Genomic DNA, 23,850 nt, shown 5'->3' with positions numbered 1-23,850 from the left:
GTGTTAAAGTAATCATTATTTGTAGTTAAGATACCAAATTGTTCAAAAGAGCTACACCTCAACCAACTTCATAATACAGGGCACATCTTCGTAATAAAATGTTAAGATACTGCTTACAAGCTCACCACTGCTCACATGTAAATTAAAATGTTTAACCTTATATATATGCTGTTTCCATTCTAAGATCAGCTGATACAAATATTTCATCACTATTTTATTGTTAGCACTGTGATAAAAGTATTAATTGTGATATTTTCCAAGACAGTTGTCATATCAAGAACATCTTACAGCTTTCAAGTTCCTATCCATGCTACACATACATCTGGGTTTGTTACCAGAAGGGGTAAAAAAGCTGTCCCAAGTGTTCTCGGTCTCCAGACTCCTTGTGGCCCTCTCTCCCTCTCAGTCTGGCATTGACACCGACTCTTATTTAGTTCAGACTGCCTTTGTGTCTTCATGTTTGTGCTGCTTTATATTTTCAAAGTGTTGAAACTGCATTTTATAGAAACATATTACGATAGATTTCCTTTATCAGAAATAACCCGTCCCTTACCTCTGTGTACCCGGGATGTTGGAGCACTCGTCGACAATATGATCAAACTGGGTGCAGAAGTCATCAAGTTCACCATTGTCACCAAATGCTCCCCACTCCACGTTGACACACATACGACCTACATCACCATCCACCAATTCAATGTTGTGCATTTCCTCCATGTAGCAGGTGTTGGTGCCTGTTCCTATATGGACATATATTACAAGAACTGTCATGCAACGAAAAACAGAAAGAGCTTTCTTCCAGAGAGAAAACATGTGTACTTAAAAGATAAAAGACCCCTGAGTGTCTTAAATTACAAAAAAGTCACTGGGAACTTTACCTTTGACCACTCAAATGTAATCCCTTAAACTTTGAGTCCAAGAGACAACTGATCAAATGTTCAAGAAATTCCCTCAAGTCAATGTTGAGATACCACATTGAAGAGGCCAAAAACATGGTTTTTGGGGCCACCGTGTGTTTGCCCTTTTTCCATCGAAATCTATTCAGTTTATCCATGAGTCCAATTGAACATGTGTGCCAAATTTGAAGAAATTCCCTTGAGATGTTCCTGAGATGTTTTTGAGAGGTCAAGTGACCCTGACCTATGACCACTAAATACTAATCATGTCATCCATAAATCAAGGTGAAATTGCCCGATGTAATAAATTTCCCAATGGGCAGTCCTATTATACAAAATTAACAGGAACATGAGATCACTGTGACCTAGATCTCTGATCTCCAGGCCCCCAAAATCCAATCAGTCCAAGTGAACGTTTGATCCAAATTTAAAGTCATCCCTTCAAGCTGATCTTAAGATATCATGTTCAAGATAAACACATCATACTTAGTGAGGCTACTGTGAACTTTACGTTTGAACTTTGTCTACCAAAATGACATCCATGTTCAAGTTACTTTTTGGGCCAAATGTGAAAGGATTCCCTCAAGGTGTATAGAAGACTTACCTACGATGAGTCCAACCTCACATTTGGGGTCTTCATAGCCACAGGTCATCATGGTTCCCACTGTGTCATTAACAACCGCCACAAAGTTCAAGTCAAATTCCTGGAGGGAGTGACAACAAATAATTTACAACCCTCAGTTCTGTTTCAAACAAATTAACAATACCAGAGCAATATGGTTGTGGGCAGGTGTATTGTAGTTAATGGTGTCTGTTCACATCTAGCAGAGGACCTGGTTCGAGGAAAACGCAAGAGAGATTTTTTATATACAGTACTGTGCAAAAGTTTAAGGCAGGTGAGAAAAAATGCTGTAAACTAAGAATGCTTTCAAGTTTTCAAGTGTTTACAGTTTTGTTAATTGATGAAAATAAACTGTGAACACTTTTTTGAAAGCATTCTTAGTTTACAGCATTTTTTCTCACCTGCCTAAAACGTTTGCACAGTACTGTATATATATACTATATATGGACACTCTCTCTCTCTTTACAATAAAAATCATTTAGCTGACGCTTTTCAACCATGAGGGTACAAACACTGAACAGCAAGACTCACATTATGAACCAGCAATCTCGCTGCAATTTCTCTATTATGTTAAGGTTGTTTGTTACTTGTCATTGTGTGCATACTTTTTTATTATATTCTCAACTGTCAATCTTTACAGCCCACATTTATCATAAACGCTCAGAGAATGTATTTGTGTTATGACTGTAATTACCTGTTGTCTGCGGACAGCGTCTTTAAGTAACATAACAACATCTTGTCCCACACAGCCACTGGCTTTGAAGCCCTTTGTCCACCTCAAAAGAATGCCCTGAACAAATTACAGCATGGATTGATGGGTGTGTGTGCACACAAAGAATAACTGCATCCAACCACACTGGAGACATGTGGATGTCTCTGCAACAGGGGTTGTCATTTTGTATTTAGTTATTGGTTAATAGTTATAAGTAAAGATAAACAAGCCTTGAAAAATATAATAAAACAATAATTAAAATGTAGCAAGTCTGATTAAGAAGACAAATAAAGAATCAAATAGTGAAAGAAATAGTACTAACAAATGAATAATACATAATAATTGTATGGGGGACTGTATGCAGAAGGTTACAGTTTCTTAATGACATTCATGTGCATATCCATACATACATATGATTGCAAGTTGTACACTCAATGACTATTGAATCCAACCCTACCTCATCCAGTTTGCTTTGATTGCAAGGGAAAGAGAATGTAAATCCCAGAGGTAGGGATGCTCCTCTCATGCCCATGTACTCAAGAAAGTCAGCGATGCACTTCACAATGTGGCTGAAAAGCTGACGAACAAAAGAAAGAATGTACAAACACTCATAGAAACATTGGAAGGCTACATTGTACCATCTCTGAGACAAAGTATTCAGCCATTCTCATTGTGTAGCAGAGAGAAAATCTTGCTTAAACAATTGACTCAATAGTCCTGTGAGCTGAGTAAAGCATTGCAAGATAGGGTATTCTACAACATTTTCATTGATTTCTCAGAGAACGTCTTGATGACATGGATCTTTATGAAAATATACAGGTATGTTTAGGATAATGATATATATGAGTTTATAAGATTTGCTGCTGATCCGCATCAATAGCCAGATCTAGTGAATTTAAATGTTCATAAGGGGACTCTTGAGCATTGGCGGAGATGTGTGCTCTCTGAGTGCCATTTTTTTCCTGGAAATTGACAAGATTATGCCTTTATTATTATTGTTATCCCACAATGGTTAAGAAGATGAAGGAAAATCCCTGAATCCTCCCACTGATACTGATCCATACCGCAGAACGCTTAGTGGCACTCAGTAAAGTATTTTTTGTGAAATCCTTCTTTCATAAATAAACAAACCTTTGAGGACATAATGAAAGCTTGAACTGAATATATTTTATTAATATATCTCTACTTTCTAGTATGTATGAATCAGTGTCTGACATTGAGTGAGATGATTCAACCTCTCATGACAGAGGTTCTTCAGTTTCTTCTTTCAGATTCACTGACCACTTATTGCATTTCATACTAAATTAGTTCAACCCCTGCTGAAGTTTTACCTCTTCCCCTGTGCCTTGCATGGTCTCCTGTGGGATACTGTAGATCTTGTGGTGCATGTCCACATTGTGTCTCTTTCCACTTTGCATTCGCACCAGCAGCACCCGAAAGCTTGAACCTCCGAGGTCCAAAGCCAAGAAGTCTCCATGCTCTGGTGAGAACAATAGAGAGAAGATTTAAGAAAGCACACACAAAGAATTATACACATGAGAAATTTAAATAGCAACCGGAAAGTTCATTTATCTCTCAAAGTTACCGGTTCCATCTGGTGTTGATCTGACATATGTGGGAAGCATCTTGACGCTTCCCTGCTCATGGTTTTGTTTCGACAGGCCTCGCACCATCTCCTCACTCATGCGTTTCTTCACCTCCAGCAACTGTTCACGGCTCAAACGTAAGGTGTCGAGGACCCGCTGACGCTCCGCATGTTGAGCAGCAAGACGGTAAGCTACTGCTGTTACCATGGCAGCACCCTTCCCACTGCCATCCTGTGACTGCAAAAAACGCACATCACAGTCTGGCACAAGTCTTCGCACCATCTTGTTGAGCCTCCTGGAAAACCTGGAGGAAAAAAAAACGTTTATTTAAACCTGTGATGTTTAGTTATCACTGTTTTCCTTTTTCACCTGCACAGGAAAACACAACGAAGGTGTTATTTATACCATGTTATTTCACATTCAATCCTCCAGAGGAATATACAACACAACAGTATGTGATTCCCATATGTTTCATTGTCTGTTTCCAACAGACAAAAACTGATGACTACAGTGACATCAGTGAACAGAATGAATTTAAAGTAGTCTGGAGATGTTACGTCTAATTTTTTATGGAGGGTCTTTCAAACACAAATACAAATTTAAGAAAATACATACATATGTAAATCAGCAATGTGCACACTACAAATACACAAATACAGAACGCTAACTCACCCACAGACCTCAGCAAAAAAAAACAATCACGGAAAAAGTTAATTCAAAGTAAATTAAATGCAAAGGTTGTTTTGAAATGAGAAAATAAAGATCACCTGGAGCAACAGAAAAAGGTAATGGATGTAAAAAAAAAAAAGGGATGATTGTTTCAATCAGAGAAAGCTTCGTATTTGAATTATCTGTGTCAAAGAAAAAGGAATGTTGCAGTCGTGTGAGTGGGCATCGTATCATCAGGTCCCAAGACCTAAGGTACATGAAAATGAACAGAATCCATATTGACTTCTAGATTTAAGCTGAAAACAATTAAGTGATTCATACTAGGACTATACAATATTAGGAAAACTTGAGATACGTGATAACCTTGTTGAATTTTGCAATGATGTGACATGCAATAAATAAGAGAGAGGAGAAATCGAGCAAGAGGGACGGCTGATTAATGTGCACGCTGCTCTGAAGAATGATTTAACTCATTAAGAACGGTATCGGTCATTATGTGATGATCAGTGTTGATATTGCGGTTTCATTTCAAACAAATCAAAATCAGTCAGAGCCATCAGCTGAGTCTGTGTGAGAGGGCTCCATCTGATTGGCCAAATATTTTGACATTCAGAGTGTAAATGCATAGCGAATAAAACACCATTTATCGCAGTTCAAGCTGTCTTTTGCAGTACGTATATCACGCATGTTGATATCACAATGGTGATACATTTTCTATATATTGTGCAGACCTAAAATGGTGGTGAGTTCTATGTAGATAGACACCTCAGGACAAATCCACATTAAGAGTTGTACAAAACATGAAGGGACTTCAGATGATTGTCGTAGGTGGTTTGATAAATTATATTAACATAGTCACTAATGGGTAGAATCAAATGAGGGATGAGTCCTTTTCTCACTTGGGAATGTTAAACAGTAAATTAAGCCATGAATTGAATCAGTGTTTCCCACACAATTATTATTCTATGGCAGTAGCGCGGTTGCAGGTACACACACAAGGAGGCCACTCAGATGCGTAACAAATTCAGAGTGACAGGTACGCAGACTAAAGAGTGAAAGATAAGTTCTCAGGTTACAGAAATTACTGCATTGATGCCACAACTACAGATGATCGTCTCCGTACTACTATCAGTTCTCAGTGCGGAACAGGAAATGCAAATGAATGAATGTGTCGAACTGTGACTGTAATGTAATGTATCTAACGTCAATTTCGCTTCAACCTAAAGGGCCTCTAAATTTATTCCTCTACAAACGATTTCTATGTTTTTTTTAATAACTAAATCAAAAAAGATTAAATAAGGATTTGTGACATTCCTTGAATTCCTAAGTCCAAACATACACAGAACAAATAATAAATGCACGTGTATACACTGAATTGTATGAAATCACACAATTACAGCTGTTGTTTGTATTCCACTCAGCTCTATTCCACTGCCATGCATTCTGTTCTGCAGCCACTATACACACGGACTGAAAAATACTGAGCCCCACTGCTGAAATGAACTGTATACATGCATTTGTAACATACACCAAAGCACATGTGAGGGTGTTCAGGATCACTTACTCTTGATGGTTCTTGTAAACAGAGCCATCTGCTCCAATAGTAGTACGCAGCTTCTCAGCCGCTTTGTTATCCCGGATTTGCCGCAGCAGTGCTGCTAGCGAGGCAGCACACAAGTGTGCGGCCCGTGTCGACACTATCTGACACACCCTCTGAGTGGCGATGCAGTCCTCGACCGATGGGTCCAGTCCCATGCTCCGAAGCACCTCCTCAGCACTTGTCAGGCCTTCCTCATCTCTGCAGGAGAAAACAAATAATCACTACACCTCGGTGGGATCCAAAACACGTTATGTGGTTCAGAAAATGAATTACTGGATTTCTGACAAACGATATACAGGATACAGATGTGTTTGTAGTACTAAGATCTGAAAACAGCTCTGCTCATTCATGGTACAAGATTAATGCACACTGCAAATTTTGCAAAGAAATGTAAACCTTTACAATGTAAGCAACCAAGAGCTGATGAGTAGCTTTGGGGTGACAATCACTACTGTTTTTATGATAACAAAACACTATTGAAAAATGGAAACAATGACAACTTCTGATAACAACAACCTTATGTGTAGCCTTACTTTACCCGTGAGAAGATAATCATAAAACAGAGCCAAAGGAAGCATTTTAAGGGAAGGTTGCAAACATAATCTCAGTACAGTCTATGCGGAGTGAGCCCATAAAATGATTGCTAAGTGCCATTCAAATGAATAATATGACCCGAGTGCATCGACTGCTATAATTCACAATCTAAAAAGAAAGATGAAGCCTATTCAATGTCACATATTATAGATTCTCATCTATACAGCCTTTTGGTGAGCATGCTCTTTGAGAATGAACATTGGTCGGTGAGTGATCGTTTGAATAAAACAAGCTTGTACTTTCTGTTGAGTTTGATCTTATGTCCTTTGATGAAATACATCAATGCTGGTTTTGATGTATTACATATTTATAAATAATTTACATTTCTAGATTGAACATGGCATATATCTTCACCCACTGTTGTAATCCATCTTACACCTTTCAGGACCAGTGATTACTTGAGGACGTCTGGTCATGACAATTATGTATATTTTGAAAAAATTTATATTTAACACCATCTAATCAAAGATGTACAGTCCCCTGCTACCAGTGACCCTGGAAAGCAATTATTTTTGAATCTTTGCTGAAACTAAACCCCTAAACCACCACTTTGTCTACCAGTGAGAAAAGTTCCCCATCCTCTCCTGCCCCTCGGCTGTTTTTCTCTCTCCTCTCTCTCTCTCAAATGCACACGCACGCACAAAAGCACACAACTGGAGTACTCACTCATGGCTAGACAACTTAGTTTGCTAAGCTATTTCATGTCGTATGTGGAGGGCGTCTCTTAGCTCCCCCTCCCTTTTGAATTTGCAGGGAGAGGCACTTAACCCAAATGTGATTAACAATAACAAACAATTTCAGTACATTTAAGTATTAAGTGGGCACAACTAATCTGCTTTAGTAACATGGTAACAAAGAGTTTTTCCAGTAAACAAACATAAAAACTAACTTGTCGGTGTCAATGGTATAGATGTATCTGGTGTTGAAGCTTCCGGTGGTGAGGAGCTCTTTTGAAGTCTTGCCCTGGAACAGCAGCTTCTCTTTGGCCATCCTCACCATGATGAGACGGACCAGTTCTCCCATGTACATGCCACTGATCATCTTCTCAAACCTGCAAACGGACACAAAAAAGTGAAAGAAAACTATATAAAAATGCATTCATATTTACAAAACACATCATACAATTTCATTCACACCTAAGCTGACCTATACCAAAACACATGTGACTGATGTTTCAGCAAGTTCCAAAATATGTGAAATTATCTAAACATTAAACAGTGGTGTACTTAGTTTTTTTTAGATTTTGTTTTTATATCTAAAAGCTGAGCTACTTTAGTTTTTGTTTTTCAAACATTTCCCTGTCACATTTCACTCTGTCTGACATAACAGTTATACACTAAGTATGTAAACAATTTCAATCAGAATATTTAGATTAAATGCCATTTATTATTTGTATGGCTGACTCACTCATATCCTGGCATAAATAAGTCACTTTTTTTGTGACAGTCAGTATTTTCTAACACTGACGAGTGTCGGTGGAGAGAACATCTCCAGTCTGTTTCATTACTCAACACAGCAACCGTGTATTGACTCTTTTAAAAATCATGCCCTGTCGTCCAGCAAGCACAATTGGGATTTTCATTTGATGACCGTGACGCTCATGCTTCAGAAGGAGAAAACAGAACAGTGACTCTTTCTTTGGTCACTGAGAGTATCAATGCAGGTTGTCATTGGCGCACCGCTTATCATTTGAGGTTCGCAGGGGAGCTGGAGCTAATCGCAGCTGACATTGTGCAAGAGCTTGGGAACAACCTGGAAAGGTCACCAGCCTATCATATGGCCAACATACAGCAGTCAGCATTCACCACAATCTCATCTTTGACACATAAACTATGAGAAGGCCCAAATCATTGTTTGGGTAAGAAACACTACCATCATCAAATCACTAAGTGGGGGAATATAAAGTATTTGGGAAAATAGGTGTAACATTGATCCAGTAGAGTTCCAGACGATTGTAGGATGACATGAAGCACAGGTGGCCAAACAACTTACTATGATTTTCAATTGACTGAATTGGCTGTGGTCAGTCCCACTGATTCACAAGCTGTCCCACTGATTGCTAAAAAACCTCCATCTGATTTTTGATTTTTGAATCCTATTATGTCAACTCCTTCAGATTTTCTGTGTGATTATTTGGTCTTAACTTGTACAAATGACGTACGTGTTAATTAGCAAGTAGAGCAGGGAAGTGGGAACCGATCACAAGTGGTCACAGTAGACACATTGAGGTTGATTTTTAATGGAAAATGTGAACACAAGTACTTAATGCTGGCCACTTGTGATTAGATCTCTCAAGACGGATGTTAATACCCGGTGTGTATGTATCTGACAGAAAATTACATAAGTAGAATTAAATAAATAAACACAGGATAAATGATTAAATACATAAATAACACTTATTCTTGAGAAAAAGCATCTAGTATCAAGCTGAAAAGAAAATTGTTGCTACAAAATCTCCATTTGACTTGTAAACAAAATGAGAAACAGTCATTATCTTGTGTTCTTGAGTCACTCTAGTAGAAATAGATAATTAGTTTGTCTAATAATATATAAATACTCAATATGTGGCATCAGCATCTTCTGCTTTTTTATTGCTTTTGTGAATTGATAGCCATAAACTCTGTCAGGGGTTTAGGGAACATGGTAATTACACACACATAATGGTGAAGGTACATACTGTAGACACACTCCCTCTTGAGTACAGGAAAATATGATAAATAATATTGAGTGTTCTTTTTGTATGTTTTAGTCCAGCAGGGCTCGAGAACTTGTCACTGGAGAAACGTAGAAAGAGGAACAGAAATTATCAAAAAAACGGAGAGAGAAAATCAGTACACAGCCATAATTAAAAGAAGAATTTCAAAGACAAGAGAAACAAAGATGGAGACAGAGAGTTAGGGAAGGAGTATAATGCAAACAGAAGATTTGCCTGAAAGAGAACAGATGAAAAGGAAAAAGAATCAGAAGCATAGTCAATACTGGCTTCTGAACAAAAGCAGGCAATTTGGTCTCAAATACAAAAACCTATGGCCAAAGGAATCCAAACTCAAATGTAAATAAAACAAGATATTCATTGTATTGTTTGTTTGTTTTAATTCTGTAATTGATTGATTCAATGTATTTGAGAGCTAAAATGACTACACGTTTAAGTTTGTCACCACCGTCAGATAAAATGGGTTAATGTTACCTCCGTCATTAATATTTGATGATATTTCAGAAATATATTCACTATTTTTGAGGAATTGTTGGTCATATGTGAAAATGTAATCTGTCTCCTAACATGAAAAAGTGTTTGTAAATCTTTAAAATACTTTGAAAGCTGTTAAAAAGGTATAGTTAAGATTAGACTATATGATCCAATAAAAAAACAATACTTTAGAAAATAAAAAATATATTCATATTGTAAGTAATTTTGTAGGGCTCTTGTCAGCCTTGGTAAATGTTTTTCTTTTAAATTGTATAGGTCTAGCATAATGTGAAAACAAAAAATCGGTGTTTTGGTTGAAAAATAAAGAGCTCTCTAATAGAAGTCTGTCTGTCGAGGAGTTACTGAAGCCATAACCACTCTGTGAGGTATTATATGTTTAACCAAGTTAGATGACACTCACAGCTGTTTCCCAGGGTTCAGAGAGCCTGCATCGATTTCTCGGTCAATGTCAGTGCGCAGGTCCTCCAAGGAACCATCATCTCCAAAAGCACCCCACTCTGTATTAACACACATCCGCCCCTCATCACCATCCAGCACATCAAGGTTCCTCATCTGTTCCATGTAGCAGGCATTGGTCCCCGTTCCTGTTGAGGATGATACCACAACAACAACAATAATTAAGTTCTCAGGGATGACAAAACATATTAATTCAGTGTCTAAATCCAGTGTCACTGTTACCCTCTCCAAGCAAACTCAATTAAAAGAGTCACTGCTTAACTTTCTGGCTGAAATGCAGATGAGAGGGAACCTGGTAACGGGGCTTAATTAATTTCAGTGTGTGTTACTCTGAACCCTGTGTTTTCAACAACAGGGACGGTTGCATATCAGCTGCTATAAAAAAACACCCATGTTGCTCGTTATTGCTTTGACAGGATCTGATTATTTGCAAGAGGCAGCTTAAACGCTGTGGGAAGCAGGGTTTGAACAAAACACGTTCTTTCCTTGTCTCGCTTGTTAATGTTATTCCTAATGTCAGTGGAACATCACTATGGTCATGCCATTTCAAACGAGTCTGTATGTTTGATGGGCTATCATACCTGATAGCAGCTGCACAATGTCGGCTCTTGTTCAATCCACTTGTCTTGTCTGTAGTCATTATAGTTGACTGAGACACTGAAGTGTTCCAATACAGGGGACTTAAATGATGAGGGAGGGTCTTCTGTTTTTTTCTGTGGTTGCTATGAAGACACACTACAGCACTGGTCCTTCGCTAATGTTGTCCCTCGAAATTTGAGACCAATACGCACACAAATTAGTTCCACACGTGGGCTCGCTGCATTGCATACCCAAACGAATGGCTTGTATCAGAAATGTTTGGTTCTGATACATGTACAACCATTAAAAAAATGAAGGTAGGCCTGTTATAATAACAATGCTGTTGGATACATTTAGTCCCAGAAACTATTGTTTATTATTATATATATACTATTGTCATTATCAGAAGGCAAACAAGTTACTGAGAGGCTGATGCCTAATAGATTGAATGACGAGCCAATCACTTAAATCACAAAAATGTGTTTCAACTTTTTAAAGAAAACAGTGATCAAGCAGAACATAACGTGGCAGATCAACCAAAAATACAGCATCCCCACTCACCCTCTCTCCAACCTACACAAAGGGGAATAGGTGCTCATATAAACTATAACCCCGGCTCATAACCTATGTGACCTTCTTCTTGCCAAACGCTCACAAATAAACAATAAATAATAATACCCATGAATAACAGCTCATTACACAGTGTATCATACCCAAAATAATAATATTCTTCTTAGACTTATTCCTGGCTCAGACAATAATATTAGAGCATAATCCTGTGGAGCATTCCAAAGAGGAATGAACTTTTAATTCTTAAGAATATTCAGTCTGGCATTTTAATATTATAATAAACATGTTTTTTCATTATGTTTAATACAGCCTCATAAACTCTCGAGCGGCGGTCTGTCATGGAAACACTGTATTCTGTTTGTATTAAGTGGACTTATCGGCAGGTTCACAATTACAAGCTCTAATCCTGTTATCTCTGCCTCACTGTATGTGTCGCTCTGTGTGAGTGAGTGAGGCCTGGGCTCTGGGGCCTGTGTGTATGTATTAACTCCACCTCGCTCCCAGTGTGAGCAGTCTGGGAGTACACACACAACTTTCTCGCCTATACGAAGATGATTTAAAAAAAAAATAATAATAATAATTAGATAATCGCACTGTTTCGCCCAGTTGCACTGTCCCCACACAGGGGCAGTGATACACAGACAAATGTTGCTCACATTTACTAAACTTCACCAGTCACTATAAGGACGACATGATATTAGGAAAATGTGATATCTTTGTTGAAGATTGCGATGACAATTTGACTTGCGATACATTTTCTTTTAATACAAAAATTATTGAACTAATTAAGAAAAGTATAGATCATTATGTGTTGATAATTTGGAGTAATTTCCAAAAAATCTACTTTTAAACTGTAGCGAGTCAGAGACGTCAGCTGAGTGTCGTTACTTTTACCTCAGGTTCATAAATAAGCTACGCAATTATTTCATATAAGCAAAAGCTCAAAGTGATCATTTTGACACGGGACAAACGTGATTACTAAAATTTACCATAGTAGAATTTAGTCGGGAGGAGGCGGAGCGAGATTCGACAGTGCCGCCTCGCAACTCTCTGTTCTCTTTCTATTCTCTTCTAAACCTGCCATGATCTGAATATCTTGAATTTACTATATAGGGCAGCAAGGCTCCAACTTATTGGACAGATATATTGACATGCAGAGCTTGAATGCATGGTACATGGAGCACCATTTATTGTAGTTCAAGCAGTCTTTTGCGATAAGTATAGTGCAGTCCTAGTCCCCATCATGATATGATTCATATTCGCAGACTAAACTCACCTACAATGAGGCCAATTTCACAGTGATGGTCCTCGTAGCCACAGGTCATCATGGTTCCCACTGTGTCATTAACCACAGCCACGATGTCAATGTCAAAGTCCTGCCGTGACATGTGAAATCAGCACAGATGTAAGGCACATATAATTCAAACATCTGGACATCATACACCTCTGCCCATGTTTAATTTAAGTATCTAAACTACAGCTTTAACATAAAGACAAAAGTACCCAAATAGTCACCGTTATCAGCAGCACATACTTTATAAGTTAATAAAATACAAAGAACTCCTGATTTAAAAGATAAAAATAATGGCAAATTATTAACGCAATATACCACGTTTTCTTTCAATTTTACTTTGATTCAAGCAGATAACCTGTAGTGGACTAGATACAGCACAAGGAGAAATCTGACTTTGTTTTAAATGTAATGTTTTTAGGATGTTTTCTTATCAAGTATACAGTGAGTCATCGTGTTTATGCGTCCTTTTCTTTTTGAGCTCTGCTCCGAAGTCAACCCAACTTTTTTGATATGGTTAAACTTTTTTAACTCACTCAGGTGTGTTTTTGCCTCAATTCAAACCTTCCTGGCAAATTTGCAATTTATCTAATCTTTCCAGTGACTTTGCAGTCCTGTGTACCCAAAAACATCTGTTCTCTCATTTTGTTCACATTTTAAAATGTACAAAGATGGGAACATATTTGAAACTATCATTTGTACAATTACCCCTCGTTTTTTGATGGATTTCCTCAGAAGGCTGACCACATCTTTTCCCTCCACTCCACTGGACTTGAAGCCTTTGGTCCAAGACATCAAAACACTCTGCAAATATGAAAATAAAGACAACCAAAATCATCATATTTCATTTGAACCTAATCATGTGGTGTCATAATAATTGATTAGTAACACACTAGTATTTAATTGCGGGAAAATGTTTTTGTGTGAATCCACTTCCAAGCTATTTCCTGTTTCCTGCGAAATGTAAATTTTAAGGTGAAAACTCCCTGAAAAAAGCAATTGACTAATTTCTCTCCGCCAGCAGTATGGGACACATATTCAAGTTATTTCTGCAAAGGACAAACTATGAAGGGATGGAAATTTGACTCCAGATTACGATATCCACAATTTAAGTCATAATCCAAGGTCAGGGACGTCTTAAATTGACCTAAATTCAAGACACCTTAAATTAAATTTGAGCTGGAATGGCGAAAACCTGACACCTGGAGTTTGCCTCGACTTCTATTAGAGGTAATGGAGCATCAGACAGCATTAACAAGTCAATACTGTAATATTTAGCATGGGATGAATGAGAATGAGTTTGTTCTTTATCTTAAATTTAAGTCTTATTGCAATGGGCAGGAGAGACTTCCTGTATCTGTCCTTGCGGCAGCGAAGCTGAACCAATCTGCTGGAGGAAGTACTTCACTGTCTGTCCACTAGGTGGTGGAGAGGAGGGCAAAGAACAATCACAAGCAACCTCGCCACCACCACTTCAAAAGAGTCCAGTTTGCAGCCAATGACAGAGCCAGCCTTCTTTTTCAGTTATGTTGCTCCCCTTGTAGACCAAAGCAAAGTATAGTGCACTGGCTACAACAGACTGATTTTTCAAGATTTCCAAAATCTTGCTGCACACGTGGGAAGATCTCCGCCTCATCAGGAAATAGAGTCTGCTCATCCCTTTCTTGTAAACAGCGTCAGCATTGGTTTTCAAAAACAGACTGTTGTCGATGTGGACCCAACCACTGCTGAGTCATCAGAGAACTTTTGCAAGTGGCATGACTTGGAGTTGTAATGAAGGTCAGAGGTGTACAATGTGAAGAGTCGGTAGTCAGACAGTCACTAATCCAGCAGATGGTGGATGTGTCTACCTCATAAGCACTGCCTGGATGTTGTTGAACGCATTGGAAGAATCAAAGAATGTGATTCTCACAGTGCAATTAGTCTTGAAATATGGTCAGATCTTCATTTAAGTTATATTAATGAAAGGGGAAAAAAACGTATTTCAACTAACAACACACAAATCATTGTATCCTTCCAATCCACATTGAATACAACATTCGCGGTATAGAGTGGTTTCCTGTAGGGCTGGCCCGACACGTCATACGGAAGGTGGCTGCACCTAATTAAGCACTGATTCACCCTAAGAAAAAGCAGAAGCAAAAAAAATAGCCCACGACCACCTGAAGCATAGGTTAATAATAGGTGGACTTTGGTCTGGAAACAGCCTCAGACTCAATTCCTTACGGACCCATACCAGTTATAAAGTAGTAAATTCTGGCAGCACATGCTAGAGTTTACTTTTCTCACTGACCAAGAGAAAGTGGGAACAAGGAGAAAAGGAGTGTTAAAGCACTTTAATTGTTAATACTTGTTGAGATTGTTCATGTGTGAAATGTAATTAAGAAAAAAGAAGAAGGGGGAAACTCAAACTCATTTTTTTATTTCTAAAATTATGCACTCTATTTTATGATGCCTTTCTCAAAAGCTCTGTATTTTTGTTTCACTGCTTTTCTACTATCATGCTCCCTCTTTTCATTCAGCCTTTATGTCTCGACCACCGCTGCTCGGCCTGTCTCTCTCCTCGTTGAGTGGAGTGAAGCAACAGTTGTCAAAAGTGAGATGTGTTTGCGGACTGACCTCAGAGAACCATTCCCACCAGACATCCTCAGAGTAATGAAATGAACTGAAGCAAAGCTGTACAAACTCTGCCCTGGATGTTGTTTAGATCAAATCTACGGCTACGGACGCAACTTGTGTGATGTTTTTGCTTCCAAAAGAGGTTTTGAGCAGATACTCAATCTAAGATTAAACTTACTTTTTCCACGGACAGTGTTAATGTTTGAGGGATCTATTCAATAAAGACACAGAATTGCTTATTATTTTCTTATGTACATTTTATTATCTACATATTTATGTAGATAATGATCAGATCACATTTTCTGACGGATTAATTCAGACAGGGTTTGGATTATTTTTGTTGACACTATGTCAGATTACTCTCACCAGTGTTTTCACAGATTTTAAGTTTAAATGATAATGAAAGTTGTTCTTGTGCTTCAAATATTACTTGAATTAAAGAGAATACCTTCTCCATCACTTACCTCATCCAACTTGGTCTGCTGACAGGGAAAAGAGAAGGTGAAGCCCAGAGGAAGCTTTTTATCCTTTATGCCCATCTTTTCCATGAAATTAGACAGACATTCAGCTATGTGATCAAATAACTGCAGAAGAGAGAAAACGTCACTTTTGTTATTAACATCAATATAGCAGTAAGTAATTATTATCTATTTCATTGTGTGTGTTACTTTAACACTTTGGTTTCCATGATTTTCAGCGGAGAAATGCATTTTTACTAGGGCTGGGCGATACTTTTACTTTAACCTCGATTACGATTAATTAACAATTATTTTATGTTTGTTTTTTTAAACATTGTCCACATATTATATACGAAGAGCTGATCTTTATAATAACCTGCTGAATTCTTATTCATGTTGATTGATAAACGGCGTCGCTTCTTCTGCAACGTGCGTGTGTGTGTGTGTGTGTGTGTGTGTGTGTGTGTGTGTGTGTGTGTGTGTCAGCCCGTCACTGTCACTCTTAACACAATCTGACAATCAAATTTATTTAGTTAGTTATTAATCAAAGGTGTTGGATCATGAATCTGGATCGTTCTGCTCACTTTAACCCTGACTGTCCATGTCACGTTACATGGTGTTGTGTGTGGCAGGTAAACTGAAACTAGAACAAAACAAACACAAATACAATTTCAAATACCTAACGTGTCATAATAACTTCTGATAGTGTTGGTGTTTATTGTCAATGTGTAAAGTGTGCGCAGGTCAACAGGAGAGTGCAGAGGGAGGAAAGTATTATTCAAATTAACCTGAGCAAGATTAAGTCGGTGAGTTCAGACGCATGGCAAATCATTTCTGCTTTTTGGTAATCACGGGGCATTTGTATTCAGCAGATGGATTTTCTAGTTGTAGGTTTCAGTAGCATTTGTATAACTTATATTTTAATAATTTATTAATGGTTATTTTATTTCCACTGGTAATGTTCTAGGAGCCTATACTTGGACATACCTAAATTAAAACCTGATCAATAAATTAGCTGTTCTTTGTCTACCCTTGTCTTAAAAGGATGCTGAAAATTCTTTATTATCATAATATCCCAGTAAGTCTATGAAAAGCCTCTAGTTTATCCAAAATGCTGAAACAAAAGTTCTGACTGGAAGTAGACGAATGGATCATATTACTTCAGTTTTACCTTCCCTGCATTTACTCCTATAAATTCCTAGCAGAGGTGAAAATCCTGCTTCTTACAACAAAGCTTTCAATGATCAATCCCTCACAGGCATTATCAAGATAGATCACTTGGCTCTTTAGAGTCAGTAACAGAGGGATGGGAGGTAGAGCCTTCAGCTACCATGCTCCTATCCTATGGAACCAGCTCCCAGTTTGGGCTGGGGAGGCAGACACCCTCTCTACAAAATGTCTCTTTTGATAAAGCTTTCTCTTCTCTCAACCCAACCGGTAGAGACGCATGCCCCTCCAACCTATATCTATAACGTTTTCCCTTTGTATGTCCAAGCTGTATACTTTGACATCTACTGCATGTCTGTACGAACTGGAAGAGTTCTAGAGGTATTTAATAAGTATTATAATATTTATGTGTGTTTTATTTATATTTGATCATTAGAAAGAGGGCTGTCATGACTCTTACCTCAGACCCGTTGCCTCTCATGAGGTGTTCAGGGATGGCATAAATTTGATTTTCCATCTCCACCTTTTGTTCATCAGCCATGACATTGACCAAGAGCACTCGGAAGTTGGATCCACCAAGGTCAAGGGACAGGAATTCACCTTGTTCTTTAATGAAACAAAAGGATCAATGCATTAATACTTACATTTTCAAGCTATAAAATGTCATCTAGCCACAACTCACTCACTGAAAAACATTAAAGAGCAATTAGCCATATTTCTTGATTATTTTGCTTCTCAGAACTACTCTTAATCTGTTGTGCGAGGTAGACTCTTTATTCAAACATGTTGCACTTTGACCAAAACTCTAATTGCCGTTTCAGTAGACAACTCGGCTGGCCTTCATCAATAAGGTGAAAAAAAAAACCCTTGTATAACACTTTCTATAGAGGTCAATACCTTTAGAGGTTTCACTACAGTGAGCTGCCTGAATGGGTGAATTAATTAACTCAGGTTGAAGGTGTCCAATTCATTAAACTAGTCTCTGTTATGAGAGGGCAATTACCTGTTCCATCAGGGGTTGAGCGCACAAATGTGGGCAGCATCTTGACAGCAGCTGTGGGGTTGGTGTCTCTACACAAGCCTTTGTCCATCTCTCGTCGAAATCGTATTGACAAATCCATCAAAGTCTCATCTGACAGCTGAAGATGATGCAGGTATTTATCCACCTAGACCATTTTTGAAAAGAGAACCCATTATATTAATAATACATTTGACTACTGAGTAAATAATTCAAACAGTGAATGTATTGTCGCTTCATTTTATAAATTACATTCAACTTTAGAAGATTTTGAATTAAAGGGCTATATTTTAAGTGCATGCAGTTGTGTTTAGTATCAAGTTTCAAATATGGTAAATCGGGTGTTAATGTGCAGCATAAACACAAAACTCAACCTCACACGTAGAACTGATCTTTCTAAAAAAATCTGCTGAATTAATATTTATTGCTTCATTCTCTAACAATGAAGTTAAAACACTGAGTTGCGTCCAAACTGATAATCACATGTATTTGGAAATGACCAATGGTGTTGGATCATGACTCCGGATCATTCCGCTCCCTTTAACCCTGATGTTCTGATTGTGCATGTCACGTTACGTATTGTGTCGTGTGGCAGGTTTAATTCTTAATAACACTGTTCATTAGTAGTTAATGACATCATCAAATCAATTGTTATCATTTCTGTACCCTGGTTCTGTGCATGCTGTCCAGACCAGGAATAATTAGCAAGATTCACAGAGGGCACCCGCCAGTTGTAAGGCTACAAGGGCCAGTGACAGCGTCACTAAATACAAGACCTTTATAAATAGATGATCACACATTAGCTTTGAGAAGTAAGCTAACTTATCCATGACTAACTCTGCATCACCCCTGATCTCTGTGGTGTGATGATGTTCCACGTCATTGCATAGTTTGGATTATAACCATAGACTGTACACCCAGATGTGAGAGGATGAAAGTGAGGAAGAGTAGATTAAAAAGAAAAGATGCAGAAATAAAATAGAACAGGGGGAGCTGAATGACAAGAAAAGCTTAATGAGCTCACAAACTGCTTATTCCAAACTCAGCATCTTTTTGAAAACAAGCTTGAAGCTCAGTGAAGGTAAATAAAAGTGCCAGAAGTTGATGGGGATTAGATAGTTATGCATTGCAGTTACAGTCTCACATAAAAGCTAAATGATACGTTTCAATGCCACCTGAGTGTGTTGATTAGAGTATCCTCGAAGCTGCAGCTCTCCGTAGATATTTAGTTGCAAGAAGTTAAAAAGAGGCGGGACTAAACACCAGTCATGAGCCCATTGTAGGCTGAAAAAAATGTTTAAAAAAAGAAAACAAATCCGAAGGGAAGGAGGGTAGAATTGTGCTTAGTTCTGTAACAATTACTGAATGTAAATGGAATTTAGGGCACTTTCACACTGAATGTACCTTGTCAGAAGATATCGGTGGACATTTAGGCTTATAACAAGGTGTAAATGGGTGGCTGTGGCTGAGGGGTAGAGTGGTCGTCCTCCAACCTGAAGTTCGGCGGTTCGATCCCCAGTCTGAACCATCTGCATGCCGAAGTGTCCTTGGGCAAGATGCTGAACCCTGAATGGCCTGCTATAGAATAACAAAGTGCTGCAAGTAGATGCACTGTATGAATGTATGTGTGAAAGGGTGAATGTGAAACTGTACTGTTTCACGTTCACGGTACGCGTACACAAGCGTACACTCTCGCTGGAGTGAAGGACACTTAAGTTTATCATTTGTAAAATGATTTGCTCGGTTCAGCATTCACAAAGAATACGAACAACACTGTCAATAACTGTCTCTGAACACTCGTAAACTCGCTGGGGCTCTTCACTTTCTTTCTTTCAATGCTCTCTGAGTCTTTACCTCCTCTCCTGATTTAAAAAAAAAAGCATGCGCGCAGGAAGGTTATCTGGATGGGTGGGGAGGGAACAGTCTGCTGTGATAGAAAGAGGTATGAGAAGAGCAAGAGAGAAAGAAAAGCTAAGTCAGAGAGGGTCACACTGACAGCTTAAAACTTTCATGTACTAATTTATACTCGATGGTCGCAATATAGTCATTCTATACATTGCACGAGGTATAAGCCACGATACATCGAGTATATTCAATATATCGCCTACCCATACTTGAACTGTGTTAAATGGTATTCCATATGCTATGCATTCAAGCTCTGCATGTCAATATATTTGTCCTATCAGATGGAGACCTGCTGCTCTAGATAATGAATAAAATATTTTCAGATAGTTGACGGGCTTTTCCCGATAACTGATCAATACATTTCTTAATGAGTTTAATCTTTCTTTGGAGCAGTTTGCGCATTCATCAGACGTCCCACTCCAACATCACTTGTTGTTGAATATGAAGATGACAATATTACTTGCTATAAATAAACAAATGCTTAACTGTGTTAAAGTCTTTCTGCTTTGGTTTCACTGCTAACATAGACCGCAATCAGTAAGTGGTCTTTGCAGAAGCTCAAAAAAAGAAAAGCATTATTTGCATCCCGAAAACATGTCTTTATTCGAGAGAAAAACACCACATGGCTACAGACACAGGGACCATGGACAGCTCCACCACCCGAGTGAGAAGGCGCACAGCCCCACCAAAGCACCACCAAGTCCGGGTTAGACACCCAGGGAGCCATTCACAGCTCCACTAAGTCTGCTTGCAGTATTAAATTTTGATCTTGTCATACATGTTAGGACCACAAAAACGTTTAGTGACTCTGTTAGTAATTTACTGCTAATTTTTGCGCCACCAAACAAATAAGTTCAGAAATTTAGTTATGCGTAATAAATTGGAATGACAGAGGGGAAAAGTATTGAACACGCTTACTGAAATTTATTTAATACTTCGTACGAAAGCCTTTGTTGGTTGTTGGTAATGACAGCTTCAAGACGCCTCCTGAACTCTGATCTTTAGTTCTTTCCATAGATTTTCTATTGGATTCAAGTCAGGTGATTGGCTGGGCCATTCTAGCAGCATTATTGTCTTTCTCTGAAACCAATTGAGACTTTCCTTGGCTGTGTGTTTGGGATCATTGTCTTACTGAAATGTCCACCCTCGTTTCTAGATGGCAGTAGATTTTTTTATCAAGAATGTCTCGGTACATTTTTCCATTCATCCTTCCCTTCAATTATATGAAGTTTGCCAGTGCCGTATGCTGAAAAACAGCCCCACACCATAATGTTCCCACCTCCAAACTCCCCTTTTATGGGTGATGTGCAGTGCCATTTGACCTGCAAACATAGTGTGTATTATTGCATCCAAAGAGTTCAATTTTGGTGTCATCTGACCAGATTATATTCTCCCAGTATTTCAAAGGATTCTCTAAATGCGGTGCAGCAAACTTTAAACAAGCTTCAACATGCTTTTTCTTCAGCAATGGAGTCTTGTGTGGTGTGAGCGTGCATACGTATGAGTTTAGAAATCCTTCTGTAACCAATGCCATAAGTATGGTTTGCAACTATAAGGTTGCGATGGTCTTGAGAGAGCTCTTTGCTTTTACCCATCATGAGACGTTTCTTGTGTGTCACCTCGGTAATGAGACACCTTTTTATAGGTCATCATCAGTTGGGACATATTATTAATTTGCACTGACAAGGGGCAGGATTTTTTTCTAATTACTGATAGATTACAGCAGGTGGCTGTCCATTGGCTTTCCATGCCTTTTTGCACCTCCCTTTCTTCATGTGTTCAACACTTTTCCCCTGTCATACATTGTTCTTAACCTAATTCCTGAACGTATTTGTTTAGTTTTCTTTGTATGGATTACTTGGGTTGTTACCGACATCTCGTGAACATTTCCTGTCAATAGCACTTTTAGAAATATATTTACTGAGAAAAATGGTGACGTGTTCAATACTTATTTTTACCCGCTGTATACTTTGCCTTGTTGTGAAAACGCAATGTTGTCACACTTCCAGGAGGCAGGTAAATCTTGAAAGGGTTTATTTTCCAGTTCCAGCACAATTTACAGACACACCTTATAACTATGCTTTACCCAATTGGCGATGCCGTCCTTTCACGATTTATTTTCACGATGTATTTTCGCGGTCCAAAACTTATTGCGATCCACTCCTCAGACTTCGCACACTCACCGGGATTTTCATGCGGTCAATAACAACAACACGCATGTGCACTGAACTGCATTACGTCATTCTCAACTGTCGCACACAAGCCGCAAACGGCACCCAAAACAGAATATAATTAAATACAGCAGACACACTATACAAAATATATTTTAACTGTATAAAAAAATCAATCCATGTATGGTATAGCTAGACGCAGGCCACAAAGGGGATGTTTAAGGGACGTATGTGCTACAAACAGTGGTTATAAGTTCGTAATTAATTACACTTGAATTCTACTGTTCCTGCTGAGACGAGTCATAATGTCTGCTATGAAATGGCATATTATTTCCAATTATGGTGTCCATCAAATGTGAATTAGGTGCACATGAAAATATACTTAATTTAATCAAAGTATATAAAACACAAGAAGCTGACAGAATGTGTATTACGCACACTGCTTTTTCACAGCATACAATTTCAGACAATACCAGTAAAATCACAGATGTTCAGACGGACAAGGACACTCTGAATAGAATAGAGCTATGTGTGACTTTGTGTGACTATGTTCACATGGACACCAATATTTGTCTACTGACCTTGCTCAGAATAAGACATTATCCAGAAACCTTGAGAATGAGAATATTGCCATTGCAATATGTGGGCCCATCCAAACACACATAAATTAAATTTCCCTTATAGCACGTATCAGGACTCTGGGTTCTCCCTCACACCGAAAAATTTGACTTCTTCATAGTGCAAGCCATTCTGTGCACAGGCTAATTGAATCAAGCAATTGGTAACTTGATGCTTGATGTCTAGGAACGGTTCCTACATGGCCCGTACCTACCGGAGTAGATCACGCAGATTTCAGTCCTCATTTCAGTGCCTGAGCCCTGCACTGAAATAGTGGCCCTGCTTACAATCAACTTAAACAACACTCCACCTTTCTAATTAACTTAACACTTACCTCTGGTGGTAACACACTCTCTCATCTAGAAGCTCAAACTCGAATAGTCACAACAACAAAATGCCTAAAGCTAAATGGTCAAAAGTGTGACTGTATTTAATGTGAAAGGAATCTAGACACAGGGACAAACAGTCAATGTTTGAGAACAATTAATTAAGGACCTGACGACCAACGCATGGATACTCCAGATGCTACTGTGCTTGACTGCTTGTGTGACCCCATGTCAAGCACATCAGCTGGCTATGTAAGTATCAACTAATGACAAGTTTAGAGCTACAGTATTTTTGCTGTAGTAAGCTCAGAACTGGTATTTAGTGTAAATAGCATAATTTCAATTTCCAAATTGCCGGTATCGGTATCACTGGTATCGGTAAAAAACCCAAAGGATACCCATCCCGATGTATATTGTAGTTGCCAAACTGCGTTTAAACCCATATTGGAAATTGTAATGCGATTAACACGTAGGCCTACAATATGTCTCCATAATGTGACTACGGTTATAATACTCCACATTAAGTCGTAAGTCGATTATTGCTTATTCTGAGTATGACCTCATTTCGATTTGAGTCATCCAAAAATGTCAGTGTCTTAATGAGACTATTAAAACTAGAGACTATACAATAATATTGTCTTTTGCACACTATGTCTACATATTCTTACACTCATAGTATATTATATTATCTATTGTATAGTCAAATACTTATATTTATACCTCCACTATATATCATATATTATATCATACTCTCTGTATATTCTTTGTATATATACACATATTTATAC

The 23,850-nt window shown here is 38.3% G+C and overlaps 1 protein-coding gene across 1 annotated transcript in view; it reads right to left on the bottom strand.

Annotated features, from left to right (window-relative positions):
- Window positions 1–23,850, bottom strand: part of hk2 (hexokinase 2) — a 29,186-nt gene that overhangs the window by 3,914 nt on the left and 1,422 nt on the right. Inside the window, exons 2-15 of the mRNA XM_061071239.1 lie at window positions 18,028–18,190; window positions 17,485–17,630; window positions 15,864–15,983; window positions 13,489–13,584; window positions 12,766–12,865; window positions 10,285–10,468; window positions 7,566–7,727; window positions 6,047–6,280; window positions 3,813–4,117; window positions 3,559–3,707; window positions 2,685–2,804; window positions 2,210–2,305; window positions 1,498–1,597; window positions 554–737 (exon numbers count right to left, since the gene is read on the bottom strand). Of these exons, the coding sequence (XP_060927222.1) occupies window positions 554–737; window positions 1,498–1,597; window positions 2,210–2,305; window positions 2,685–2,804; window positions 3,559–3,707; window positions 3,813–4,117; window positions 6,047–6,280; window positions 7,566–7,727; window positions 10,285–10,468; window positions 12,766–12,865; window positions 13,489–13,584; window positions 15,864–15,983; window positions 17,485–17,630; window positions 18,028–18,190 (2,159 nt within the window). The remainder of the gene's footprint in view (window positions 1–553; window positions 738–1,497; window positions 1,598–2,209; window positions 2,306–2,684; window positions 2,805–3,558; window positions 3,708–3,812; window positions 4,118–6,046; window positions 6,281–7,565; window positions 7,728–10,284; window positions 10,469–12,765; window positions 12,866–13,488; window positions 13,585–15,863; window positions 15,984–17,484; window positions 17,631–18,027; window positions 18,191–23,850) is intronic.

Source organism: Limanda limanda, chromosome 5, assembly GCF_963576545.1.
Source record: "Limanda limanda chromosome 5, fLimLim1.1, whole genome shotgun sequence".
NCBI classification, from domain to species: domain Eukaryota; kingdom Metazoa; phylum Chordata; class Actinopteri; order Pleuronectiformes; family Pleuronectidae; genus Limanda; species Limanda limanda.
The sequence above is the reverse complement of the archived record's forward strand: the minus strand, read 5'-3'. Positions and strand labels throughout refer to the sequence as shown.